We start from the raw sequence: 21,157 nt of genomic DNA on the forward strand, positions 1-21,157 counted from the left end.
GAAGCAGAAGCCGTGGAGAAGTGCTGCCGACTGGCTTGCTCAGCTTTTTGTCTTATGTACCCCAGGACCACGTGCTTAGTAGTGCCAGTGCCCACTGTAAGCTGCAGCCTTCCACGTTGATCAAAGAAAATGCCCCACAGGCTTGCCCACAAGCCAAACTGGTGGAAATATTTTCTCAATTGAGGTTTCTTTCGTTTTCTCTTTCTTTTTCTTTTTTCTTTTTGAGACAGGGTTTCTCTGTGTCTCTCTGGCTGTACTATATATATATAACTCCCTTTGTAGACCAGGCTGGCCTTAAACTCACGGAGATCCATCTGCCTCTGCCTCCCTGAATGCTGGGATTAAAGGTGTGTGCCACCATCGCCTGGCTCAGTTGAGGTTTCTTAATCTCAAATGATTCTAGCTTGTGCCAACATGAGAAGAAAAAAAAAATCCTACTAAGCAGAACAGCTGAACCTAGACCTCATAACATAAATGTTAATTTAGAATAGATTATGACTTCAATATGAGAGCTACTATCACGAAAAGAAGAAAACATAGAAATAAAATTTCATGCTCATAGATTTAGCAATGAATTGTCAGATAAGATATAAAAGCAGGGGCTGGAGAGATGGCTCAGCGGTTAACAACATTGACTGTTCTTCCGGAGGTCCTGAGTTCAATTCCCAGCAACCACATGGTGGCTCACATGTAATGAGATCTGGTGCCCTCTTCTGGGGTGCAGGTATGCACACAGGCAGAACACTGTATACATAAAAAAAAAAAAAAAGATATAAAAAGCACAAGATGAAAATAAAACAGGCTTCATCAAAATTAAAAACCTTTCAGAAAAGAGGGTCCTCAGAAATTAAGAGCAAAGCACAGAGACTCATAATCTGCTAAAATTCAGAGAACAAAGGACTGCCAAGTGAAGGAAGGGGCAATAATCTAACAGGGAGAGGAGGGGTGGTGTGGGACGCACCGGCTTCAGGGATCACTGCATCATAACATGGCCACTACATCCCTGAACTCCTAAGGGCTGTGGCCACCCGCTCAGGAGCTCTGCAAGATTAGGCCCGTCAGCATTCTGTCTCGGGAGGGGGAGATGCTCATAGGGCCCCACTCCTCCCTGGGGATTCACAGGGAGATTAACGGTGGGGAGGGAAGACATCTTCTTCAGTGGTGTAGTCACAAAAGGGGTAGGGTTTCTGGAGGGAATGTGCACGTATAAAAAACAGGGCCATCAAGATGGCTCCCTGGGCAGAAATGCTTGCCACCAAGCCTTACAGCTTGTATTTCATCCCCAGGAATTGACACAGGGGAAGGAGAGACTGTCCTTGAACTTACATGAGTGCTATGGCATGCACAAGCACACACACAAAGTAAATAAACGTAATTTAAAAAGAACTATCATGACACCTCTCCTTTCTTTTTTTTTTTTGGTTTTTCGAGACAAGGTTTCTTTGTGGTTTTGGAGCCTGTTCTGGAACTAGCTCTTGTAGACCAGGCTGGTCTCAAACTCACAGAGGTCCTCCTGCCTCTGCCTCCCGAGTGCTGGGATTAAAGGCGTGCGCCACCACCGCCCGGCGACACCTCTCACCATGAGACATCTGCACTACTCACATGTCGATCAAATGATCCACATGTGTCATGCCTGGAAAAGCCAAAGAATTCAACAGCAAAAAAGCCAAAAGACAAACTCAATGCAAATCAGACTCATAAGAAAGGTGGTTATGGTGGCCCAAACTTACACCCCTAACAGGAGAAATGCCTGAAATGGAGGGCAGAGCCTGTCTCAAACCAGTAAGCCACTTCATAGCTCCTAGGAAGGTCATGTCTTAAAAATAAAATCCCTGGAAGTGGAGCCTCCTATTACTGTGGTTCTTTATAAGCATAATCCAGACTGTCATTATGATTCCCCAGTCACATTCCTGGATATAAGTCCCAAAACTCAGAAACGAGGCACTCATACAATTACATGCACACACAACCACAGAATCAAGCTAAAATGACAGCAACAACTCAAACATCATGGAAGAACTCAAAGTTTTGGAGACATGGGTTTATCTTGGAAAAAAGAGATGATAGCTGAACATGCCCATCAATGTATTAAGTGCCACTAAACTGTTCATTTCAAAGTTTGTACTTTTGTTGAATGAATTCTAACTCAAGCTGGGCAGTGGTGGCGCATGCCTTTAATCCCAGCATTCGGGAGGCAGAGGCAGGCGGATCTCTGTGAGTTCGAGACCAGCCTGGTCTACAAGAGCTAGTTCCAGGACAGGCTCCAAAACCACAGAGAAACCCTGTCTCAAAAAACCAATAAATAAATAAATAATAAAATAAATAAATAAAATAAAAGAATAAAAAGAATTCTAAATGAATCATTTCTGTGTCGAGGGTTGTTTTTCTTTTTATCAAGACTGTTAGGATCCAGTGCGAGCGAATCCAAGGAACTCCACGGCAGGTGAGAGACATGCTATGCAGACCATGCTTACAAAGGCTTTTATTGGGAGACAGGGAATGGGAAAGGGGGGAGGGAGGGAAGGAGGGATGGAGAGGGAGAGGGAGAGGGAGGGAAAAGAGAGAGAGAGAGAGAGAGAGAGAGAGAGAGAGAGAGAGAGAGAGAGAGAGAGAGAGAGAGAGAGAAAATCACAAAATCACAAATAGCCTGTCTGCCTCTTGGGGGGCGGGCTGGAATGAGTGGAGCTTGTCTCTCAAAGGGACCTTTTGTGCATGCCTGCAGAGCCTTAACAGCTATGCAGTGCATGGTGTAGGTAATCTAGGGCACTGGACTAACTTATTTGTCTGAATTGCTACTAGGTGTGTCCTGTCAGATGACAGGGGGCTGGCCAGCATAATGCCTGAATCCTAAGGAAGACCGCCTCACTATGTAGTCCAGGCTGACCTTAAACTCAGAGAGGTCCATCTATCTCTGCTTCAAGTACAGGGATTAAAGATGTAAACCATCACATCCAACTGATCGTTTTTGAAACAATGAACTCCTAACACATAACATGAATAAAACTCAAAACCTATAACGTTGAGCAAAAAGGGTGAGACTAAAAGACCGCACATGTTCCTAAAGGAAGTTTAACAAGGAGCCAAAATAACGCACGAGGGCAGAAGTGAGAACAGGCGTCTGTGTGGTTGGGGCTGACAACAAGGAATGGTGGAAATGCTGTATACCCTGCTTGGTGTACACTTGTCAAAACTCACTGAATTTTGCCTTAAGTTCTTTATATTTACCTAAATTTAAAATTTTTTATACAGTTTACCATCTGGACTATTTTATCTGTTTTCCATTTGTGTGTGTGCACATAGCACACTTGTGGAGGTGAGAGGGCAACTTGATGGAGTCTGTTCTCTCCTTCCACCTTTACACGGTTCCAGTGACCACAGAGACCACAGGCTGTGCATCTTCCCTGCCCCTTGAATAACATGTGTTTAGCATGACGACAGCCAGCCAACTGTGGGTGTTCTTCCTAGTACTGCAGATGAGCTTTCATGTGCAGCACTTGTCACAAGAAAACAAGTTTGTTTTAAAGGAAAGAAATTTAAACATAAATATTCGTAACCAGTTATGACTCAATTTATGGCACTTGATACTGTGCAATAAGTAAACATGCACTTAGCAGAAACTGTCTTTAAATTTTATCTTTCCCAGGCTAACAAGACACAGTACAGCTCTCTGTTGAGTCTCTCGGGGCTGGACATCATTGCCCGTCACAGGTTCTCATCAGCCACAGAGAGGAGACTGTTACTTTAGAGCATCTCATGTCTCTGGCAAGCTTTTACTAATTAAAAAATCTGACAAAGTACATGAGATACTCCTTACTTTCTTATACAATAGGATTTATGTTAGATAAATTTGTTCAAGCACAGGCTAATGTAACGTTTATGGAAGGGAGGGCTAAGCCATGCTTAGTAGGTTTAGGTATTTTAAGTGATTTTCAATTTATGATGAGATTACCAGGATATGAACTCATTTCAAGTGAAGAAGCACCTACTATCAACACACACAAACACACCATTGAAACAGGGACCCCAAAACAATGAATTAATCACTCTACTTCTAAGTTCAAAATCCTGTCATTCTTTTTTTCTTTTTTTTTTGGTTTTTCGAGACAGGGTTTCTCTGTGGTTTTGGAGCCTGTCCTGGAACTAGCTCTTGTAGACCAGGCTGGTCTTGAACTCACAGAGATCCGCCTGCCTTTGCCTCCCAAGTGCTGGGATTAAAATTCTGTCATTCTGATGGTTTTACTTAATCACTGTTTTCCCTAAAATATTTGAACTGACATTTCCACTTTCTAAAGGAAACCTCTCTCTATAAGAGGTTCCTTCAAGTCAGCTGAACTCTGGAACACCCTTTTCTCAGAAACATATGAAGTAAAAGTATTTTGGATGTCACATTGGATTTGAGACTGCAACTGATTGAGATTCACCATTTAAGTGCCAGGACTCAGCCTTTAAATTAGTTTTCAGCTTAGATAACACAGAAATCTACCATTTGGGGTTCTGGGGATCTAACTCCCTCCTTGCGACCTCTGCAGGAACCAGGCACACACACAGTACATACACATATGCAGCCAAAACACTCACACACATAAAACAATTTTAAAGTATCATACCAATAGTTCTTTTAGTTTATCAAATATAGTCAAATTAGAATAATTTTATCAGAAAAATAATTAACATGAATATAGATTTCAAAAAGTTATAAAATGTGGGCTGGGAATGCAGCTCAGTTGGTAGAGTGCTTGCCTAGCATGCATGAAGCTCTGGGTTTGATTCCCAGCAGCCAATGTTAAGCCGTAAAGACCAATGGGCTGTGATTCCAGCACTTGGAAGGTTGCTAGGTAAGAAGTTGACATTCATCTTTGGCTACACAGTAAGTTCAAATCCAGCCAAATATAAATGAAACCCTGTCTTAAAAAAAAAAGCCAGGCGGTGGTAGCACTGCCTTTAATTCCAGAGCTCAGGAGGCAGAGGCAGGCGGATCTCTCTGTCTGAGTCCAGCCTGGTCTACAGAGCAAGTTCCAGACAACCAGCCAAAGCTGTTGCATAAAGAAACCCTGTCTCAAACAACAACAAAGAAGCACAAAATGGAAGAAAGAATATATAGGGGCTGGAGAGATGGCTCAGAGGTTAAGAGCACTGACTGCTCTTTCAGAGGTCCTGAGTTTGATTCCCAGCAACCACATGGTGGCTCACAACCATCTGTAATGAGATCTGGTGTCCTCTTCTGGCCTGAAGGCATACATGGAGGCTGAACACTGTGTACATAATAATAAATAAATCTTAAAAAAAAAAAAGAATATAGAGTAAATTCTAAAGTAAACCCACAAGGAAAACAATGAGAAAATTTAAAGAAAACTTGTAGTTTTTTTATATAGTTTATGAAAGAAAACGTTATAGTTTATATATAAAGAAAACTTTACATAGTTTATGAAAGAAAACTTTCATAATTTAGAATTATGAAAGTATATTAAAAGACGCCCATATATAAGAGCCCAAAGAATAAATTTTTTATTTCTACATGCATATTGTTAATTATTCAAATAAACAAAAAATATACAAGAGTGGTTATGGAAACAAACACACATGGACCAAAAATCAAGGATTGGTTATTGTTTTGATGAGAACATTAGCTCTTTTTTTAAATTATTAAGTTCAACTTATTAATCAGAACATATACTTAACCAGCAGCTTTAACATAACATGATTAAGAAATAATACAGGCAGAAAATGATTTCTTAAGCACATTAATTTTAAGTAAAGAAAATAAAGCAACCTTTTCCTGGAACAAATAGCCCAGTAGCTCCTGTTCTCTTACATCAAAATTTATCTAAAATAAACAAAAAAGAAAACAAAAAGAAAACAAAAAAATCCAGAATCACTCAATGTGTTAAGACTAGTCAAATTACTAAATAAAACTTATATACAATTTTAGATATTAGCATGTTAAAATAATTTTTGCATTAGCAGTAGTAAAAATTAAATCATGGTTAGCACTGTCTATCAACCAAAACTAATATTTTCGTAGTTTTAATGTTAGGCTGACTAGTATTAATCTAATATCCCTATGGGGAAATAAGAACCCTGAGAATGAAGTTACCAGCACAGCTTGCATGAAAGCTGGGGTCGGCCTCCAGTGCTACCAGAGAAGGAGACATAAACTACAATCTGCCCGAACAACAGAAGCCCAGCCTCTCCAGCAGTTTCACCTCTCTGTTCTGACTACAGAAACCTGATACGAAGTACCCAAAGACTGCATGCTCTCTCCATCCGGGAAGAATTTTCACAGTCCACATGAAGTCAATAGCCATTAGACATGGAGAAGGTAAACAGGAAAGGAGGGCGGTGGAGGAGGTGGGAAGTCAAGCAAGTACTAGAACACAATCAGGCTAGGCACGGTATCCCAAGCTGGGAGTCTCAGCAATTCAGAGGTAGGGATGGAAGGCTGGGAGTTCTGGGTCAGCCTCTGCCACACACAAGATTGATGGTAGCCTGGGCTATGGGAGCCCTTAACTCAAAAACAAAAACAAACAAACAAAAACCCCAGGAAAAAAAAATCTACTATTAGAAGGAATAAATTCTAGTGTCCACATCACAGTGGGAGGATTATTTGCATAATAACCTTTTAAATATTTTAAGAAAATACTAAGACAGGATCTCAAAAGTTCTAAACAGTAAAGAATGAACAGATATAAAATCTAATTATCTTGACTGGATCAGACACACTGTGCACATGTGTTAAGTAAATATGCAAATTACTACATGCCAATACAAAAATTTTAATTAAGATTTAAAAACTTATTTTTTTTAAAAAAGAATCTGTATTTAAAAAACAATCACTATATTATGTATCTATCAGGAGTCAATCTGAGCGAGCTCCCTACCACAGTCTTGTCAGCTATTTCAATGCTTACTCACCTCACACTATGGTGAGAAGCACTCCACAGTGAAAAAAGACAGATCTGAAGTCTGAAGTGTTAAATTTAGGAAGGAAAAATGGGAAAGATCTCGTAAATTAAAAAGCCGTGACTGGCACACGCCTATAATCCCAACAGTGAGAGGTTAGGGCAGGAGGACCAAGGAAGTTCTAGCCTGGGCTATTTAGCAAGTTTTGGGCAAGCCTCAATGACACAGCAGGAACTTGTCCTATAAAATATATAAAGCTAAATCCATAACATATTGAATTGCTTCAAAATATAAACAATACCTAAATGCGACACTTAATGTTAATCAGAACTGTCACAGAAACCAGTATAGACCAAAGATTTTATTTAAATCTATCTAACAGTATCAATATGCAAAATACCCAACATATATCACACATGTATACCTCTATCTATTAAAATGTACAATTCTAAGAATGTGTATTTAAGCCAAAGATTTCAAACATTTGAAAGTATTTTGGAATTTCTATAGACTAATATTTTTAAGTGTACACACAATCATAAGTCCAGTAGAGTTACCTTGTCCAAAGCAAACTTAGTGTCTCCAACGGAAGATAATGACAGCGTATGAGATCCAACAAGGGTAAAGTTGCTAGTGCGCACAGCACTGAGACCTCCTGGACTGGCCATAACTGTAGGGAAACGCAGCAAAATTTAGTTCAGTTTGGCTTTCCTAAGTTTGAATAGAAATGGCCCCATACACTCATGTTTCAATGCTCAGTTCTCAGTTGATAAATCATTTGAGAAGTATGAGGGTGTGTGACCTTGCTAGAATAGCCTTGCTGTGTGTCCTCATGGGAGATGTATCACTGGGGGTGGGCTTTGAGATTTAAACAGCCCATGCCAAGCCCAGTCTCAACCTCTTTCAACACCTACCTCCCAATGCCCCAAACCACTGCCTGTGGATCAGAATGTAAAGCTCTCAGTTACTGCCTGTCTGGTGCCTGCCATGATGATGGGCTCACCCTCTGAAACTGGAAGCAAGTCCCCAATTAAATGCCCCTTTTTCTAAGAGATGCTTTGGTCATGGTCTCCACAGCATTAGTACAGTGACCATGACACTAAGTAATAAGCAATGACTTCTCACTATCCACAAGTATGAAATAAACCTGCCAGAGAGAATCTGCCTCATTTTCCTTTTCATTCTTTGTCTTTTGTGACAGGGATGCACCCCTTTGGCCAGGCAGGCTGGACTACCAGCTAGCCCAGAATGGCCATGAAAGCACAGCAATCCTCTTCAGCTTTTCAAGTATCGAGATCACTTACAAGTTTGAGGCTCCATGTGCAATGTCCTCCAGTTTTACTTTAGTGTATTTGATTGTTTGTGTGAACGTGCATTCTTGTGAGGACCAAGAGAACAATTTGACAAGTCAGTTCTTTCCTGCCATGTTGTGGCACCCCAGGATCAAACTCAGACCTTAATGCCTACATCTACCTGCTCAGTCATATCACTGTCTCACCTCGACTTTAAATATGAAAGAAAAGCAAAGATCAAGCTTTCCAAACAAAAGAAAAGTATTTAGAAGATTATCTTTAACTGAAATGCAGGCACTTCTTAACATTTGGTAAAATTATGTTTTTAATGACACAGAACCTAAAAATTTCGACATAAATAAAGCAATTTCCCCATAAAAAATACAGAGAAGTTGACCAGCTAGATGGCTCAGTAGGTAAAGCCATTTGCCAAGCCAAACCTTATGGTCCAGTTTCCATCACTGGAATCTATAAAGTGTAAAAAGAGAACAAACTTTGATCTACATATGTGCATGTGTACACAGACACATATCAGTAAATAAAATGACAAGAAATATGGAAAAGACTCCCTTACTATTGGTAATCCTGAGTGATTTTAGTAACTTTCTTGTACCACAGTTGAGAGAACAAGCACACGACGTAAATGAGGCCAGTTCCACCACAACCCACTTTGAACACCTGAGCCTAAATTCATTACAGAGGACTTTTCTTGATCACTAGCAACCCAGTTCCCAGGGCCCTAGAGAGATGCTTTGTTGACATGTTACAATGCTAGTTGGAATCAGTAACTTACAGAAGCAAACTTCAGTTGGGTGGTGGTGGCGCATGTCTTTAATCCCAGCACTCGGGAGGCAGAGGCAAGCAGATCTCTGTGAGCTTGAGGCCAGCCTGGTCTACAAAAGCTAGTTCCAGGATAGCTAGGACTGATACACAAAGAAACCCTGTCTCGAAAAAAAACAAGAAAGAAGCAAACTCCATGGTGTTGATAATAAAAGAAGTGAAGCAGGGCTGAAGAATAACACTGCTTGCTGGAATTACTGACTAGTCATGACTGCTACAATCTGAAAAAACCCCTAATGATCAGCTTATATTGCTGTCTAACAAATCAGACTACAATCTATTCTGGCCAGTAATAAAAAAATCCACGTAGGAAATGTCTTCCTGTGGCTGGAGAGATGGCTCAATAGTTAAGAATGCTCAGTGTCCTTACAGAGGACCAGAGTTCAATTGCCAGCACTTATTAAGGGGTGGCTCACAATTGCCTTTTAACTTTAGCTCCAGGAAATCCAACATCCTCTCCTGGCCTCTATGCACACCTGCATTGCACATGCAGATATGTACGTGCCAACAGGCGTGCACACACACAATTAAAATTAAAAATCTAGGCCGGGCGGTGGTGGCGCACGCCTTTAATCCCAGCACTTGGGAGGCAGAGGCAGGCGGATCTCTGTGAGTTCGAGACCAGCCTGGTCTACAAGAGCTAGTTCCAGGACAGGCTCCAAAACCACAGAGAAACCCTGTCTCGAAAAACCAAAAAAAAAATAAATAAATAAATAAATAAATAAATAAATAAAATTAAAAATCTATCTTAAGGGGCTAGAGAAGCAGTTCAGTGCTTAAGAGCACTGAACGTTCTTTAGAGAACCCAGGTTTAATCCTTAGTACCTATAAGAGATTCACAGCCACCTGTAACTTCAGTTCCAGAGGAGCCACACACAAATACACACATACCACATGAAAAGAATTTTTAAAACACTTAAAAAAGAAAATAATTTTTCAAATCAAATCAAGAAGGCGTATGTATATGGGTGTATATGGTTGGATATATTTATAAAGGTATGCAACTGCTAAATTTACTTATTCTAAAGCTTCAAATAGTTTAGATCCACTCACCTGAAGAGTGAAGGTTGCTTTTCTAACAAAAAAAAGGATGAAGAAGACACATTAATTATCTATTATTTAGTATGAAATAAAGTACAAAATTTTAACACTACAAGGACTATAGTTGAGAAAACACGCTTCCTATATAAGTATCAATAATTAACATATCTTCACTTACTTTGAGAAAGTCTTACTTTGTAGTCCAGATTGGACTTGCCCCTGCTTCTGTCTCTCAAGTACTGGGACCCATTAGTACATTTTATTCATTTATTCATTCATTTATTCATTCATTTATTTATTTATTTTTTGGTTTTTCGAGACAGGGTTTCTCTGTGGTTTTGGAGCCTGTCCTGGAACTAGCTCTTGTAGACCAGGCTGGTCTCAAACTCACAGAGATCCACCTGCATCTGCCTCCCGAGTGCTGGGATTAAAGGCATGCACCACCACTGCCCGGCCCATTAGTACATTTTAAAGACTTCTATACTATTAAAGGCTTAAAGCTAGTTTCTCAATTTGTAGTTTTATTTAAAATGTAGATTTATCAAGAGAATTTGAAATCCCAGCTAGTTCCAGGACAGGCTCCAAAACCACAGAGAAACCCTGTCTCGAAAAACCAAAAAAAAAAAAAAAAAAAAAAAAAAAAAAAAAAAAAAAAAAAAAAGAGAGAGAATTTGATTTTTAGAAAAATTCTACTTACTGAAGTTATAGATGTGAGAAGTCTCTTTGGAGTAATAGCCTGGAAAAAGAGAGAGCTTAGCATATTTTTTATTAAATATTGCAATTCAGAGCTTTAATGTTCTTACACAAAAAATAACTGTTAAATATAAACATATTTATAAATATAAATATAGACCACACTAAATTCCTTTATCAAGGCTTTTCAAACACTGCTTTACTCTTTGGAAGTAGAGTGTGTGTGTGTGTTCTCTCCACTTCTACCCAACAAAAAATTTAGAATAAAGGAAGACTTTAAAACTGGGGACAAAAAAAATTTCTTTATTTTTCTTTTTTGGTTTTTTTGAGACAGGGTTTCCTTGGGTGGCCCTGGCTGTCCTGGAACTCTCTCTGTAGACCACGCTGTCCAAGATCTGCCTCCCAAGTGCTTGGATTAAACTCGTGTGCCCCCTCCACCCAGCCAGAAGAAATGTCTAATGACTTAGGAAGAAAACAAAAGAGCAAAGATTAGAAAGGCGGAAACCAAGACCCCAGTAATCATATTTCTCAACCTTGGCCTTGCAGACCTGCTGAGACAGGAGCACAAAGGAGCTGAAGTAAGCTATAAACTCAATTTTTAAGCAATATTCAGAAAATAAGATATTTACATGTATTAGAAGGGCCTTGATTACACTTATCATGATGACTTGTGTATGTTTACATTCTACAGTCATACCTATACTTAATTCAGTAAATAGAAATTTGGATCCTGTATTGATTTAAAAAAAGAAAAAAACTTTAAATCACTGAAACTTACCAGAGAGTGGCACCATTAGAAGGTGTGGCCTTAGTGTGTGTGGCTTTGTTAAAGGAAGTGTCACAGGCGATGGACTTGAAGGTTTCAGAAGCTCAAGCCAGGCCCAGTCTCGCTCTCCTGCTGCCTGCTGATTCAGATGTAGAACTCAAGCTACCTCTCTAGCACCGTGTCTGCCTGCCATGTTTCCTACTGTGACCATAGCAGACTAAGCCTGAATATAAGCTAGCTCCAATTAGATGCTTCCCTTATAAGCATTGCATGGCCACAGAGTCTCTCACAGCAACAGAACACCGACTTAGACGCTTTTACTAGGTCTCTGTAACTCTCACCTTGGACTTTGATGCTTTCTTTTTCTTATCAGGGCCTGATGAATCTTTCTTTTGTACCTACACACAAATCCAAAGCATAACTATCTTAAAATTTGGTATTATTAAGGAAATATATTATTGTACATTTCAAAAAGCTTTTTAACTGCTTACCAAGCTGTAAACTTCAACATTTATTTCAAAGTCATTGGAAACATCATTCCTGGAAAAAAGTATTAAATAAAACTGTAATAAAAAACTAAACTCATGTCTTTAAAAACAATGCACAAACACGGTTACAAGACTCAAAGTAAAAGATTCCATTGTATTTTTAAGAAATACAACTAAAGGGGGCTGGAGAGATGGCTCAGTGGTTAAGAGCATTGCCTGCTCTTCCAAAGGTCCTGAGTTTAATTCCCAGCAACCACATGGTGGCTCACAACCATCTGTAATGAGATCTGGTGCCCTCTTCTGGCCTGCAGACATACACACAGACAGAATATTGTATACATAATAAATAAATAAATAAATAAATAAATAAATAAATTTTTAAAAAAAGAAAAAGAAATACAACTAAACCTGTAAAGAATAATAAAAAAAAATGGTAAAAACATGTATTTTCTAAGATATAGTTCAGAGATTCTTGTGTTATAAAAATCAAGGTCTTTACTAATAATAAAGTAAGGCCAGCGAGGTAAATGTGCTTGCAACCAAGGTTGCATGAGCACTGAGCTCTATCCCAAGACCGACAGAACAAAAGAGGCCTCCCACAAGCTGTCCTTCTGACTTCCTCATTCCTGGGCTGCTGTATGCAGGCAATTTTAGAAGTTTATAGAATAAATAATACTAGTAATGATAAAAGCAGAAAGATTTTTTAAAATTAAGATTTTGACTGCAGTTTAATATGTATTTGATACTAATTATCTTTTAGCGATAATAAAATATTATTACAGCTAGGCAAGATGGCGCATGCCTTTAATTCCAGCACTTGGAAGACAGAGACAGGCAGATCTCTGAGTCTGAGGCCAGACTGGTCTACAGAACAAATACCATGATATCCAGGACTACAAGGAGAAAGCCTGTCTTGAAAACTCAAAACTCAAAAATAAAAAAATACGTGATTTAAAGCATCTATAAAAATAATGGTGCAAAATACTGAAGCACAATATATACTGCATATCTATAGTCAAAAAAGTATCAATGAAAATAAATCAGAAAGAGCTAAACTGAACAACTGAAAATTGAGTTATCTGTTCATATTTAAAGAATAAAGAGGGGTCCAGATGATGGCTCAGAAGCTAAAGGGGCTTGCTGCACAGGCCTAGCAACCTAAGTTCAATACCCAGAGCTCACATAAAGGCAGAAGGAGAGAACAGATTCTAGTTATCCTCTAACTTCCACACATTCACTATTAAACACAAACCCATGCACCCACATCATGCAAGTATACACACACACAAACAGATAATAATCACAAATAGATTAATTATTTTTATTTCATGTGTGTGGGTGTTTTGTCTACATGCATGTCTGTGTACCACACCTGTATGTGGTGGCTGCAGAAGCTAGAAGAGAGCATTGGATCCTCAGGAACTAACTAGAGCTACAAATTGTTGTGAGCTGCCACAAGGATATTGGGAACTAAACTTGGTCCTCTGAAGAATAGTCTACGCTTTTAACCATTGAGCCATTTCTCCAGAATCTCATATATAAACTGAAAAGGAAAAAGAGGAGGAGGAGGAGGAAGGAGGAAGAGGAGGAGGAGGAGGAGGAGGAAGAGGAGGAGGAGGAGGAGGAGAAGAAGAAGAAGAAGAAGAAGAAGAAGAAGAAGAAGAAGAAGAAGAAGAAAGAAGAAGAAGAAGAAGAGGGAAAAAAATTTGCGAAAGATGCTTCAAGGGGCCCTATCTCCATCCGAGACACTGGCAGCTGATAGTTACTGGGGTGGGGGTGGGGGAAGACATGGGGCATTTTTTTCAGTAGGGCAATCACTGATAAGTTGCCCATGATATTATAAGTAACCCCTTACCCATGGTCCTGTAAGCAACCCTAATTTAAACTCATTAGCTCACTGAATAATAACTAAAATAGATAAATTGAGGGGTGCATACGGTAGAGTATTTGCCTAGCTCACAAGGTCCTAGGCTTGGTTCCAGTACTACCAAAAATGAAAAGACAAAGGACTGAAAGTAGAGGGGAGACTGTCTAGGGACAGCAGAGGGTCAGCAGGAGTGAGATGAGACAAAAAGGGTAGTGGGGAGCTAATATAACAAAAAATATATTATTTGCAGGAATAAAAATAACATGTCATTATATATAACATATGCTAATAAAAATATTGCATTAATTATAATAAATTAGCAAACAAACATAAATACATTTTAAATACTATAAAAGTTTGGGGTCTGGCAGTGGCAGGTAGATCTCTGAGTTTGAGGCCAGCCTGATCTAGAGAGTAAGTTCCAGGACAGGCAGGAACTATCTGAGAAACTATCTTGAAAAATACCCCCCCACCAAAAAAACCTATAAAAGTTTGGGATGTAGTTTGCTGATAATGCATGTTTAGCATGCACAAAGCTGAGTTCCATCCCATGCACTACAACAGATAAAACGAGATCATAAGTTATCAGTCAAATGCTGAGATTGCCTTACTCTATTTAAAGAAAAACTTGTCTGAATCATGAGATACTCAATTTACTTACAGAGTAAATGTGGTGGTAAATGTCAGAGCGTCACCACTCAGAGAGTTTGAAGTACTTGCTAATGGTGTGGCGACCATATGGTCAGCTCCAGCTTTTAGCATAATTAAGTAGTAGTAATTTGATGCATCTGTAATAAGTAACCACATTGCAAAATTAGCAAAAGAGGATCAAACTTTGCTAGACAACATTCTGGAAGGTCAGAAGTCATACTGCACCTGACCCACATAAAATTTATATTTACAATGTCTAAGATCAAATTTCTCAAAACAAAAAACTAAGAAGCTGATACCTACGGTCCAGAAGAAATATCAAGTCTTCTAATTACATAAGGCAAAATGACTTCATTCTACATTCCTCCCTTTCTGCTACAATTTATTAGGCAGTAATAAGTATATTCCTCTAAAAGGTAAATTATGATTTGTTATTTCAAAATTGACATTTAAAAACTATTAAGGAGCCGGGCGGTGGTGGCGCACACCTTTAATCCCAGCACTCAGGAGACAGAGGCAGGCGGATCTCTGTGAGTTCGAGGCCAGCCTGGTCTACAAGAGCTAGTTCCAGGACAGGAACCAAAAGCTACGGAGAAAGCCTGTCTCGAAAAATCAAAAAAAACAAACAAACAAAACAAAACAAAACAAAAACAAAAACCACTAAGGGTTACTCAGGGATAATATCTAATAAAAACATGAACTATTTATTCACTATCACTAAGTAACAATATTTCAAAGACTAAATCACCAAGTTTTCTGCATTATACTAAAATCAGGCAACAGGAAAAATTATAACCTAGATTAGCTCATTTCTACAATAATACTCAAACTTTTTCTTTATTTGTTTGTTCAGAAATAGGAACTCCTTCTCTAACCCAGGCAGGCCTTGAATTTGAGAAGATATACTTTTGTAATCTTCCTAACTACTGGGATTATAAACACAAGCCGCCACATCCAGTGAATGTTATTAAAAAAAAAATTAAGTCCTAGAGACTGAATTCAGGGACTCATCATACATGGAAGGCAGCACTGGATCTCAGACTATTACTCCCCCGCCCCCCAAACTCTGTTTGGAGAAACACAGGTGTCACTCAGTTGTTCATCTGGCCTTGAGCTCAGGACCACTGCAGCCTCCAAAGCAGTGGGATGACAACCTTGTTCCACATGGTCCCACTGAAGGCTCAACCATGTTATATCTCCATTCTTTCCCCAAACCTCAAATTCACTTCTCAATTTTAAGACTTCTTTACTCCAAAGATAAAGTTCAAAATTAAAGAAAAATGCAAAAGAATCTTAAAACAATTCTTATCCAACATTTCACATGAGTGTTCTAGAAATATCCTGCTGTTTTCAGAGCATACTGCCATATTCCTCTTTACCCATATGACTCTCATATGATTTTTTTGTAGATTAGGCAATCTTAAAAGGTCATTGTGGTTATCCAATCCAAAAAAGAAAAGGAGATAGAACTTCAATATAAGTATAGTCACTGAGCAATTATCACTCACATAACCAATAATTCAAAATTTCTAGAAGAAACTTATAAAATGGGGTGAATTTTAACAAGAATAAAGTAAACTTTTTAGATGACCTGGCACATAACAAAACTAATTAATGAAATGTAGCAGAGGGGTCCCTTGTTCTGTCCTGGCCACCCTGCTAGCTTACACCTGTCATAATCACACAAAAACTGTATTCATTTAAACACTGCCTGACCCATTAGTTCTAGCCTCTTATTGGCTAACTATCAGATCTTGATTCAACCCATTTCTAATAATCTGTATGCCACCACAAGGTCGTGGCTTACTGGGAGATTCATTATGTCTGACCTGGCAGCTCCACAGTGGCTCTCTCTCTTTGCTTTCTTCCCCCTAGAATTCAGTTCTGTCTCCCTGCCTAAGTTCTGCCCTATCACCAGGCCCAAAGCAGTTTCTTTATTAACCAATGAAAGCAACACAAATACAAAAGGGCCTCCTACACCAATGAAAGGCAAATGCCATGTCTTGTCAAGATAACCTAGGAAAAAAAATCTATGTTTCCTGTCATATTATGTTTGGTCTTACTGTGAGATAGAGTGACGTACATACTTGCATGGGTTGCTAACCCTATTATGTAAAATTTCCCCTAACTATTCACTATGAGAAATTGTCCATACAATATGAGGAACAAAACTGTAATGACGTGGGAGTCCCCTCTGTATGCTGTGATTACTGTTAATGAATAAGGAACTGCTTTGAGCCCACAGCAGAGCAGGGCAGGGTGGAGCAAGGCTAGGCAGGGAGGACTGCACTGAATGCTGGGAGAAAGAAGGGTGGAGTCAGAGAGATGCCATGGATCCACCAGAGATAGACATACTGAATCTTTGCAGGTAAGCCACTGCCACGTGGCAATATACAGATTAATAGAAATGGGTTAAATTAATATAAGAGTTAGCCAACAAGAAGCTAGAACTAATGGGCCAAGCAGTGTTTTAATTAATACAGTTTCTGTTTTATTATTTTGGTTCTGGACAGCCAGGATGAACAAGCGTACCACTGCAATAATGTAAGATGGAATTTTGCATCATAATGCATACTTATATCTTTCTCAAACAAATGTAAGACTAAGTGGACTTCACAATTTTTTGTGTAATCCAGTCTCATACCTGGTTTCTGAGCGGTGCTGCAGACAAAATCTGCTTTCAGAGGCAAGCAGATTTCAGACAAAGTGACTGACCCTTTGGATGGAACAAATTCACTCTGAGACACGATACCAGCCTTCTTCCTCCTCTGAGGCCCTTCATTCTTCAGCTTATTCAGTTCGTCAATCAGAAGTGCTCTCTTCTCAGCTACATAGAAATATGCAAGTAAAGATTCTAAATATTAGAACTGCAGCTAGACCTGAATGAGGCCAAATCATGAAAGCACACTGAGTTGGCAACTGAACAAAACAACACAGACAAAATCAGTCACTGTCTCTTCGATGGAGCTGTCTGGGTGAGATGTCCTCTGCTAGTCTGTTCCCAGCTCCTCACAACACAGACAAAATCAGTCACTGTCTCTTCGATGGACTGTCTGGGCGAGATGTCCTCTGCTAGTCTGTTCCCAGCTCCTCACAACACAGACAAAATCAGCCACTGTCTCTTCGATGGACTGTCTGGGTGAGATGTCCTCTGCTAGTCTGTTCCCAGCTCCTCACAACACAGACAAAATCAGTCACTGTCTCTTCGATGGACTGTCTGGGTGAGATGTCCTCTGCTAGTCTGTTCCCAGCTCCTCCCTCACAAAGTGCCAGTTTTTAATCGGTTTTCTTAAGGAGGTGTCACCTTCCCAGCTCGACTGCTCCATCCCCACATTAGATGTGAGACACAGACAGGAACGTGCACATGGATGTTCATTTAGGATACTGTATTCCAGGAGCCTTACACATACTTGCAATCAGAAGAAGTCTTTCTGCCTCAGCTTCTTCCAGGGATCCTTTCCCATGTTCTTCATCAACACAGCAGTTCAGAGCCTGGCTGGCCTGATAGATCACTGTCTGCTGCAAATTTATGTCATTATTGAGCTCCTAGTGAAAGCACAAGAGGAATTAATTAATCACCATTACCACTTTATTTAAACTTTAATTCTAATTAGACTGCACAATTTCCAAATATTTTAGAAAAGTCCAAATGTTAGTTTTACTGCACAAGTGTTTAGATGTCAGATTCTATAACTGTGGGTTAGCTAGGAACATAAATAACTGTGAGCATAACAAAAAATATAACAACAGTAAAAGGTTGTTAATACAAACAATCCAACATTAGTTCATAGTTAAATTATGTGGTGAATTCAAGATGTTCCTGGCAGCACTTATCCTGCACACCTTCCTGTGGCCATACTTCTGAAAACAGCATGTACATCACACACTATGTAACACCAATGAAGACAACCTACAATGCGACACTACTGTATTGCAGGAGGCATGGAGGCCTTCGTGATCAGATATTTACTAGGGGATCTCAGAATGTTAAGCACACAGAGTTATCCCATCAAGGGAAGGGATGAAAAACCTCCTTATCCAGAAGGCTGGAGCAGACACTAAAGTCTGGTGACCAACACCAGCTACTAATGGTTCCTGATGAACCAAACTGTCTTTTTGTCTCCCACAGTTCATGACTCTGCTGGTTATGAAGGTCATACTCTATGCTATAAAATGCATTTTTAGTATACATGCAGTTTTCTGCTCCTATAAAATAGGACAGTCAGGTGGGCGTGGTGGCATATGCAGATGCAGAGGCAGGGGAATCTCTCTGAGTTAGTTCAAGGCCAGCCTGGCCTACAGAGAAAGTTACAAGACAGCTAGAGCTATATAGAGAAACTGTGTCTTGAAAAACCACAAAACAAAACAAGACGAACAAAAAAACGCACAACAGTCCTTTAGTTTCCACACTCAGGAGGCTGAAATAGGCAGATCTGAGTCTGAGGCAAGTCTGGGTACATAGCAAGCTCCAGGCCAGCTAAGGTTACATCGGGAGACCCTGTCTCAAAATAAATAAATATACCATACTGCCCTAACTAATTGGACCTTTTTATTTATTTATTTTTTGGTTGTTTTTGTTTTTTGAGACAGGGCTTCTCTAGCTTTTTGAAGCCTGTTCTGGAACTAGCTCTTGTAGACCAGGCTGGCCTCAAACTCACAGAGAACTGCCTGCCTCTGCCTCCCAAGTGCTGGGATTAAAGGCGTGTGCCACCACTGCCAGGCTGGAAAATTTTTAATATTTTCCTACCACTGTTCCTTAGTAATTAGTAACAACTTTATAGGACAGTTTTTGTTTTCAGAAGTTGCTATTGTGCTGACGTGAGCTCCACATGGTCACTAGGTGGGTCAATTGGCAAAGTGTCTGCTGCACAAGCATGGGGACCTGGGTCCTGATCCCCGCGCCCACACAGAAAGCACCAAGCAAACAAAATGTTTTATTTAACCTAAAACCCCTTTAAGACCACAGTAAGTTTCACGTACCATCATCCAACTAACAGTTATAATTACATTTTGGGCAGTAGAGAGGTGCTGGGGATTGAACCCAGGGCTTCACACATGTTAGGCATCACTATACTACAGAGCTACACAATCTGCTCCAGTGTGATGATGTCACAGCAATGTGAACCAGCTTCCAACTTTCTAAAATGAGCATATTCCTGATGTTAAACTGAATCAGGAGTAACTAAGCTCCCACATGCTAGCCTCACTCCAGTCCTTTGGGGCTGAGGTTAGTAGGGCCGCAAGCTCACGATCTAGTTCAAGAAAGTCCACATTCCCTGCACATGCCAAAACATACCTGCATTTTTTGTTTGATATTAACTTGACAAGAAAAGACATTATTCTTTTCACCCAATTTTGAAGCAACATCTTCTTTTCGAACAATCACTTGCTTTATGGAAGGACGTTCTGCTTCTTTGAATCTTTGAGACCTGTATGCATCGATGCTGCAGGGAAAGAGCCACTGTTAGAAATCCACCGAACAACAGACATTGTCGAACGTCACAGAAACCGAATCTCACATTGAAGCATCATTGAAGTGCTGACACACTTCCCCAAAATGGAGATGTTATTTGGTGAAAGGAAAACCAACAGAAGTTATTCCAAACTGGGGCTGCTCATCAGTGGCAGACTTCCTGCTCAGCATGCCTGAGGTCCTGAGTTCACTCCCAGGCCACAGTCATCCCAAGCTTACAAAGCTCTGTAAACAAGAGCTAAGCTGTGACGCTTCTCACGTCAACCTCAGACAACGCGGTGGAGGCGAGCCTTCCCCACACACCTTACCTATAGAGAAGATCACGATCCTCAGAACTGATGCTATCACCAGACTCGGCTCGAGGAACACGGGTCCTCTGGAATTTTCCTGGCTTGGGACTTGCAGCACTTGGGCTAGTGCCTCCTAACTCCAATTTGGGTGAAGAAATTACACTCTACAGAAAAGTAAACAAGGAAATGAGATGTTAGACTTTCAACATTTTTATATTTTTTGTTTTTATTTAAGAGACATGGTCTTCATTATAGAGTCCAGACTAGTTTCCAACTCTTGATCTTCTTGCCACCCTCCCTGAAACCTGGGGTTACAGACATGTATCATCACACCCAGGATTTACACACCAGATGTTATGGATGTACAACACTAATCCTAAATGATACTTCATTTAATTCTCAGAATGTAATTAATTCCTTTCTTTTTTTTTTTTTTTTGGTTTTTCGAGACAGGGTTTCTCTGTGGTTTTGGAGCCTGTCCTGGAACTAGCTCTTGTAGACCAGGCTGGCCTTGAACTCCCAGAGATCCGCCTGCCTCTGCCTCCCGAGTGCTGGGATTAAAGGCGTGCGCCACCACCGCCCGGCTAATTAATTCCTTTCTGCTATAAGGAAATACATATCTAACACATCTACTGCTTTATAATAAAAATAACAAAACAGATTAAATTTCTACAAAATAAATAGATAAAGAACACACAAATCAGCAAATCCATGAGATGCACTGAAAACTGAAATACCTATTGCCACAGAAGTACTGGGCCACAGAGAAGGACCAAACACCACAGAACCAAACTTCAAAAGCTCAACTGGGGGCTGGAGAGAGGACTTGGTAGTTAAGAACAATGGCTAATGTTCT

The 21,157-nt window shown here is 39.9% G+C and overlaps 1 protein-coding gene across 2 annotated transcripts in view; it reads right to left on the bottom strand.

Moving 5' to 3' along the window:
* Positions 1-21,157, bottom strand: part of Anln (anillin, actin binding protein) — a 63,444-nt gene that overhangs the window by 12,617 nt on the left and 29,670 nt on the right. The window contains exons 11-21 of one of the 2 annotated variants that reach the window (XM_057768021.1): positions 20,320-20,465; positions 19,835-19,982; positions 17,949-18,084; positions 17,183-17,365; positions 14,549-14,675; positions 12,024-12,072; positions 11,874-11,930; positions 10,771-10,809; positions 10,086-10,107; positions 7,458-7,570; positions 5,771-5,824 (exon numbers count right to left, since the gene is read on the bottom strand). In XM_057768021.1, the coding sequence (XP_057624004.1) occupies positions 5,771-5,824; positions 7,458-7,570; positions 10,086-10,107; positions 10,771-10,809; positions 11,874-11,930; positions 12,024-12,072; positions 14,549-14,675; positions 17,183-17,365; positions 17,949-18,084; positions 19,835-19,982; positions 20,320-20,465 (1,074 nt within the window). The remainder of the gene's footprint in view (positions 1-5,770; positions 5,825-7,457; positions 7,571-10,085; positions 10,108-10,770; positions 10,810-11,873; positions 11,931-12,023; positions 12,073-14,548; positions 14,676-17,182; positions 17,366-17,948; positions 18,085-19,834; positions 19,983-20,319; positions 20,466-21,157) is intronic. The other variant, XM_057768022.1, reaches the window with a different exon arrangement.

Source organism: Chionomys nivalis, chromosome 4, assembly GCF_950005125.1.
Source record: "Chionomys nivalis chromosome 4, mChiNiv1.1, whole genome shotgun sequence".
Lineage (NCBI taxonomy): Eukaryota > Metazoa > Chordata > Mammalia > Rodentia > Cricetidae > Chionomys > Chionomys nivalis.